The 6,738-nt window shown below is 44.7% G+C and overlaps 1 protein-coding gene across 2 annotated transcripts in view; it reads right to left on the reverse strand.

The window, feature by feature from the left end:
* Nucleotides 1-5,955, reverse strand: part of AMPD3 (adenosine monophosphate deaminase 3) — a 34,609-nt gene extending 28,654 nt beyond the window's left edge. The window contains exons 1-2 of one of the 2 annotated variants that reach the window (XM_054068185.1): nt 5,826-5,955; nt 2,150-2,375 (exon numbers count right to left, since the gene is read on the reverse strand). In XM_054068185.1, the coding sequence (XP_053924160.1) occupies nt 2,150-2,370 (221 nt within the window). In that variant the 5' untranslated portion in view covers nt 2,371-2,375; nt 5,826-5,955. Of the gene's footprint in view, nt 1-2,149; nt 2,376-5,546; nt 5,688-5,825 lie in introns of those variants that run through there. The other variant, XM_054068184.1, reaches the window with a different exon arrangement.
* Nucleotides 5,956-6,738: the final 783 nt, after the last annotated feature.

Consider the following 6,738-nt stretch of genomic DNA (forward strand, 5'->3'; position numbering starts at 1 on the left):
CTTCTTACAAGTTCACTTTCAGCATGCCACTGTACAAAAGGAAAATGCGATCACATTGCTTACTTTAGTAGGAGTTGATCCTTAGACATTGATAGCATCACAATTCAAAATATCAGACAATAACAAGTGAATGTTACATACAGTAAGTTGTTATAAGTTATCATGCTATTACATGCACTTCTCACTCCTCCCAAAACAGGCAGGATTTAAAAACTCATCTAGTCGTCAGGCAAGACTATGCATCCAAATTTCATATAGTCATTCAGTTAAAATTCTAAGAAAAAGGATGAGCACACAGTTATTCCTTAGACAGTGTTTAAAGCGACTTCAAAAGGCTACTATTGGTTATCAGAGTAATGACATAGTATGGCTTTGATGCGCAAAGCCATTCCTCCTCCCCTTAGGGCACAAAATGGCAAACTCCCATAGATTTCAAAAATGTTTGTCCTTTCTAGCAAAACAGCAATAGATGTGTATCTTAGACAAAACAACTAAAAAAGAACAACCTATTTTTCAGTGAATTAATTGCAATACCTTAAGTGAAGTCTTGTAGTAGCTCTAAAGACTTAATTCATTTTCTTTACTCAGTTTAAATGCATTTAAATGCATTTTAAACATTCACTATCTGCGATATCACTTCCTTTTGCACTATGGAAACATTCCCTCATTTCATAAGCCAGATGCCAAACCTTGAAAAGTCAGTAAGAGCCACTAACAAAGAAAAAGGAATACTGGAGCACTCTCTTGAAGTTGCATGTTACTTCTGTGACGTTCTGAAGAATAAGAACATGCAGTGGCAGTATGAATAATACCCTACAACCAAATTCCACCCTCTCTTAAGCTCTTGTAGCCACCTTTGAAATCAGTATGGAATTCTTGAAGGCAGTACTGTGTCTGAATACAATGGAGGTTTTCCTTGTGTAACTTCCCTTGGAGTACACTTCAGTCCTGTAGGACAAGGATAAACACTTGCTCTGTTCCCACGTCTAAACACCATACATATAACATCCCACTTCCCGCAGTTAAACTTGTACAAAACTTGAGGTAGACAAAGATAGTTTGACAAAACATTTCTAAGACCATTTCCCAAATTAAAAGTTAAATATATTACTTGAGGAGGAAAGATACCAAATAATTGTACTGGTGATAACATCTAGTTTTCCTTTCTGTGTCAACTGGGAAACCCACTTGCACAATTCAAAACCAAATGTCTCGGGCTACTTTGTCAGTGTGTCATCCCTTAATTTAAATAAATTGACTCTGCTCCCTTCTGTTCCAGATATAGGCAAAGCATTGCCTAACCAACTGACTGCAACTAACCAGGTGCACGTGCTTGGCTATCACTTTCAAAGGCTTCCTTGTTTGCCTGCTTTTTGATGAGTCTGTACACATCCAAGCCGTTTGGTGTCACACTGCTGCTGAGCTCCAGGAAATAGTCTAGCCAGTCCAATGAAGTTAAGACACTAGAACAGCGTGACACTGGGGTAAGGCTACCTCTCTCACAGAAAAAAAACATAAACCAAATCAAGTTTGGCTTCATTAGATTCATGGGTAACCCAAAGCAGGATTTCTTTTTCTTTTTTGAGAAAACTCAAAATGTACACTTTTATGGCTGAGTGTGGTAACATTTTATCCCTGTGAGTTAAGGAAGCCTACAAATAACCTCATTATGCCAATAACACTTTTTACCTTTTCTCTTGATGTTAAATGTCAAGTCTTTGCTTTCATCTATTTTTACAGATACTAAAAGAAGTAACATACCACTATCATTTTCTCTGTATTGAAGTTTTACTTTTCTCTGAACGAAACTAGAATAAAGGGGAGCAGTGTTTCTTTTTCTGACTCTTTCTACATTAAAGAATCTTGGAGTTGTGTTCACTTCTACCCAGCTAATCTGTTTATTAAAATTGCATAAGCAATATCTATGCCACTGCTGTAAAAACAGCAGAGACAACCTCAGCAATCCCAAGCTCTTCAGGGCCCATCCCTATACCTTCTGCAGAGCACGTAAGGAAATCACATAGGTGCCCTTGGTACCTGCTGTTGATCTTCTTCCTGAATTAATAACAGGCAGTGTGTTATTTGCCAGATATTAGCTCAAACACATTTAAAAAAATAGTTTCCATTAAGAAAACAACACTGAACAAACCTTTTAGCTGTTTCTGCAGATTGTTGTTCTGCCAGTTCCTTCTGCAGCTCCCTCTCCTTGGCTTCTTTCTGCCCAATAGGGCAGTCCTCAGGCACGGTGAACAGTGACAAGGCATCTTTGCTGTCTTCTTCTCGGAGGACTTTAGCAAATACCTTCTCTGCTAGAAGTCGCACCTGCTCATCAACCTCAGAGATGTTCAGCTTTGGAAACTGCCTAGGCATCTCGGCTAATAAGGAAGACAGTGGAGAAAGTTACAACTACAACTAGAATAAAGATATGTGTTTCTTTTTTTTCGTGGCACACCTATCAAAATTAAGAGCTTAGAGCAAAAGCAGACTAAAGTACAACACCTACACAGAAATTAAACTAGTATGTAGTACACAAGAACCACACATAACCACTAAGCGTCTTTACTTGTGTAGCCATGCCCACTTGTGAAAAAGGAACTTCTTGGTATACTCTGCAAAATTCCTAAGATATGCATGTACAGATCTGCCAGTAGATTCCACTTACTTGCACAATCAGACTGTTATTTGCGATATAATGTATATTTAGCTGCATGTACTTGCACTGAACTTTGAAATCACATTCAATTCCCTGAGTTGCCTGCTGTCTTCTCTGCCCAGTGACTTCAAACCAATTTTAGAACCACAAGTAAGTTAGAAAAGAAGGCTGCATATTTCTACCTTACCTCATCCTTTCCATAAGTAAGGAAGCCATGGAAATGCTGTAAAATGAAATGTTTTCGCAACAGGAGCAGATATGGTACAATTAACTCAGTGTCTTTTTTTTATTTGTTTTCAGTTATTCGTGTCCTGCTTATGGATTGCATGGGGGAAGCAAACAGGATATGGACTTTAATTTCTGCTTGGCATTTAAATATTATTTTTCTAAGAAATGTTTTGAATTTCTTTTTAAGTAGTCTTTCATCACAAAATATTTCCATTTTGCTACAGCAGCACTACTGGCAATACCATCCTTAATGCTTCCTTCTGCAGTTTTGTGGCTTTATATTTAATTCTGATATAATCCAAAATAGGAATTTTTACATATCTGGTAGCATTTTGGAGGTAAAAAAAACCAGTACTTGTAAGCTAGTGACCAGCATTATTTATTATGTACTATAAAGCTTTCTGAATGCCTTCAGTATGATGGAGTTTGTAACAAATAAGATTAAATTCTTATTACATAAGCTAAAAATAGCAGTGAGCATGTCACAACAAATGGATCCAAACACTGCCAGAACATGAAATCTGGGTCTAAAACTGGCATTTCAGACTCCTTTTAGGTTATAAAAAAAGCAAACATATTTCATAAGAGTATATTAATTTAAATACTAATGTATGCTGAAAGTCAGCATAGAAAATATCAGTTTTTAATCACCCAAGGCACAACTTATCACAGCCCCCACTACAGCATTTCTGTGGGCATGCTGCATGTTTCACATGTTGATATGTGATCCTTTTGATATGCGATCTTGTTGTTTTCATCCCAAAAGATTCTAATTAACGTCCACCTGTTTTCACAGTTGCTTTGAGAACATTTTCCTTTTATTCTAAAGGCAAATAGGGTATGGTAAGGTGAAAAGAGATATGTTGGACAACAACATGGTAATTTAGTTATTGCCTATGTTATTTTGTGTTCTTATTTTGCAAGAACCAATTCACAACCCAGTAGAAAAACATGCCTGGTTTTAAAGAACTATGGATCTGATTCTATGAAGTTTTTCTGCCTCAAAAGTATTTGTTTTACAATTAGTACTGTCTTCATAAAATCAAGAGTAGCTACATAACAAACATAAAAATACATAGGCATTGAGCTGAATGATTCAATGACAATGCAGTATGATGTCTAAGAAGCATCCAAACTTAGATTTGGTTTCTCAATTTCAAAGCTCAATGAAGTCATGGGAGTCTTTCCACTGACCTCAATGAACGCAGCTGTCAGCAACAGTAACTGCCATCCATATAGCCACCAGTAACAAGGCAAGAACAATCTTTATAATAATTTCTCAATGATACTAAGAGTCCTAGCAATAACAGTAAAACGTGGCATAATAATGTTTCTGCTCCTGCTAAATCAGCAATTAAAACGTTTTCAGTACTGGCTGACTAGGACAGGAAAGATCAGTTGGCTGTATGTTTATGATTAGCTGAGCATTTTCCTGGTATAAATGAACTTTATCTAGGAGAAACATGAAAACAGAAAGGCAGTAGGAAATACATCACCCAAGAAACCATACTGTATTTTAAATCATTAGAATAAGCTGGTGAAGAGTTAGAATGTATGCATACAAGCACAATACTCTAGTGAGACCAAAGGCTTTTCTTACAGAACCCGATTCTCATGTTTGCCACTGAAGCGAATGAGACTAAGGCACAAAACACTTTGAAAGGTAGGTTCGCCCACATCACTGCGGGCTTATAGCATTGAAATAAGTTAAATAAATCTAAAACAGTCGTGAGGCATCTCATGCAAGCTGTGCTATCCCAAACTGGAAGAAGGATGAGGATCTTGTGTTCAGTATCCTTCTATACAAGTGCTGCCCTTTACCCAAGGTGAGCACTGGCAGAGCAACAACTGGACATCTTAAAGGCATGAGGAGGGGTGCGAATGCCTTCCAGCAACCAGAAACCACTCTTTTTCTAAATATCTCTCTCACCGAAAGGCTGCTTTGGTTGCTCTTTAGTTCTGCACCTTTGCATTAAAAAAGAAAGCTATTTCTCTTGAAACGTGCCCCGTAAAAAACGATGGGATGATTATCTAAAAAGCAGCTATTGATCGGGAATTTAATGGGCATGAATATGTAATGAGCACACGCTATCAGAACAACAAACGCCGCCACCTCCAAACTCTCCAGGGCGGGTGAGCGGCGGTGCGGGGAGCCTCGACCCGCATCCCAGGGAGCCGTGTCCCGCATCCCGGGGGAGGGGGGAGAGACCGCGACCCGCATCCCGGGGGTGCCGCGGAGAGCCTCATCCCGCATCCCGGGGGAGCCGCATCCCACATCCCGGCGGCGCGGGGGTGCCGCATCCCGCGAGAGCCGCATCCCGCACCCCGGCGGCGCTGCATCCCAGGGGAGCTGTGGGGAGCCGGGAAGCCGCATCCCGGGGAGCCGCGAGGGAGCTGCATCCCGCACCCCGAGGAGCTGTGAGGAGCCAGGGAGCTGCATCTCGGAGGAGCGCCATCCTGCATCCTGGGGGAGCCGGGGAGCCGCGTCCCGCATTCCCAGAGACCCGCATTCCGGCGGCGCGGGGAACCCACATCCCGGGGAGCCGCACCCCACATCCCTCATCCCGGGGGGAGTCGCGTCCGGGGGGAGCCGCATTCCCGGCGGCTCGGGAGGAGCCGCGTTCGGGTCGGTCACGGCGGCCAAGGTCACGGCCTGGGGACTCACCGAGCGCGCCGGGGAAAGCCATGCCGGGCACCGGCGGGCTGCGAAACCGCCGTCAGCAGCCGGAGGAGCAGGAGGGAGGAGCCGCTCACCGCTCCGGTGCCGCATCCCCCGGCCGCCCCGACACTGCGGCGCCGCCCCGCCACCGCCCCCCCTCCCCTCCTTCCCGGCCCTTATGGCGGCGCCCCCGGCCCGGGGCGGCTCCGCGGGGGGGGGCGGGGGGCGCGCCGCCTCGCCTCAGCCCGGACCCCCGCCCTGCCCCCCCCCCCCCCCCCCCCGTACCTCCGAGCGAACCGCCGCGTCCCCTGTCCCCTTGGTGGCTTCAAGTGGCGCTGTCACATGTCCCCTCGCCGGAGGGGGAGGGAGGGAGCTGCCCGGGCCACCTCGGCCCGCCCCGGCCCGGCGAAGCCGCCCCCGCGGGCGCCGCTTTCAAAATCCCTCCAAGGAAAGGGCTGGAGGGGTGTCGCGGTTTAGCCCCGGCCCGGCCGGTTCCCGAGCTAAAACCGTGCGGTGGGAGCCACAAAGCCCTGCTCGCCCACCCCTGGGGAAGGGGAGGGAAGGAAAAAGACTTGAGGGGTGGAAACTAAACCTACAGCTTTAATGAAATAATCATAATAATCAGAAGAAGAAAGAGGAGGAGAAGGTGAAGGAGGAGAAGGAGGCAAGGGAGAAGGGGAAGGAGAAAGGAGGAGGAGGAGAAAGACGAAGGAAGTAAGAAAATATATACAAATATATGAGATCGCACCCCCAGCCCACTCCTCGATGACTCCATGTCTCCATAGATGCTGCAGAGCAGACACCAGGGAATGGGTCCACAGCTAGGAGAGAGCTGGGCTCAGGAGCTGGATTTAGGAATGCTCAGATCCAGGATCAGGGGCAACTAGACAGATGGAATAATTACTGGGCGTTGGCCATCACAGAAAAGAGAGGCTGACCCTCATGGCCTCTTGGTTTTATACCAAGTATGACATACGTGGAACTGAATACTCTGTTGGTCAGTTTGGGGTCACCTGTCCTGTCCAACCCTCCCTTGAAACGGCAGTCTTTTCCCACCAGCTCAAGGATGGCCTTGGTTACTACAGGGGTAAGTAATAAGCATTGGCCTCTTTGCATACCAATGTCACTAAAAGCAATGGTATTGCTTTTAGTGAATAACACTGTCTCAAAAGTGTGCAGTTAGCTTTCAGAAAATTAA

The sequence above is a fragment of the Cuculus canorus genome, chromosome 5, assembly GCF_017976375.1.
Source record: "Cuculus canorus isolate bCucCan1 chromosome 5, bCucCan1.pri, whole genome shotgun sequence".
Classification (NCBI taxonomy): domain Eukaryota; kingdom Metazoa; phylum Chordata; class Aves; order Cuculiformes; family Cuculidae; genus Cuculus; species Cuculus canorus.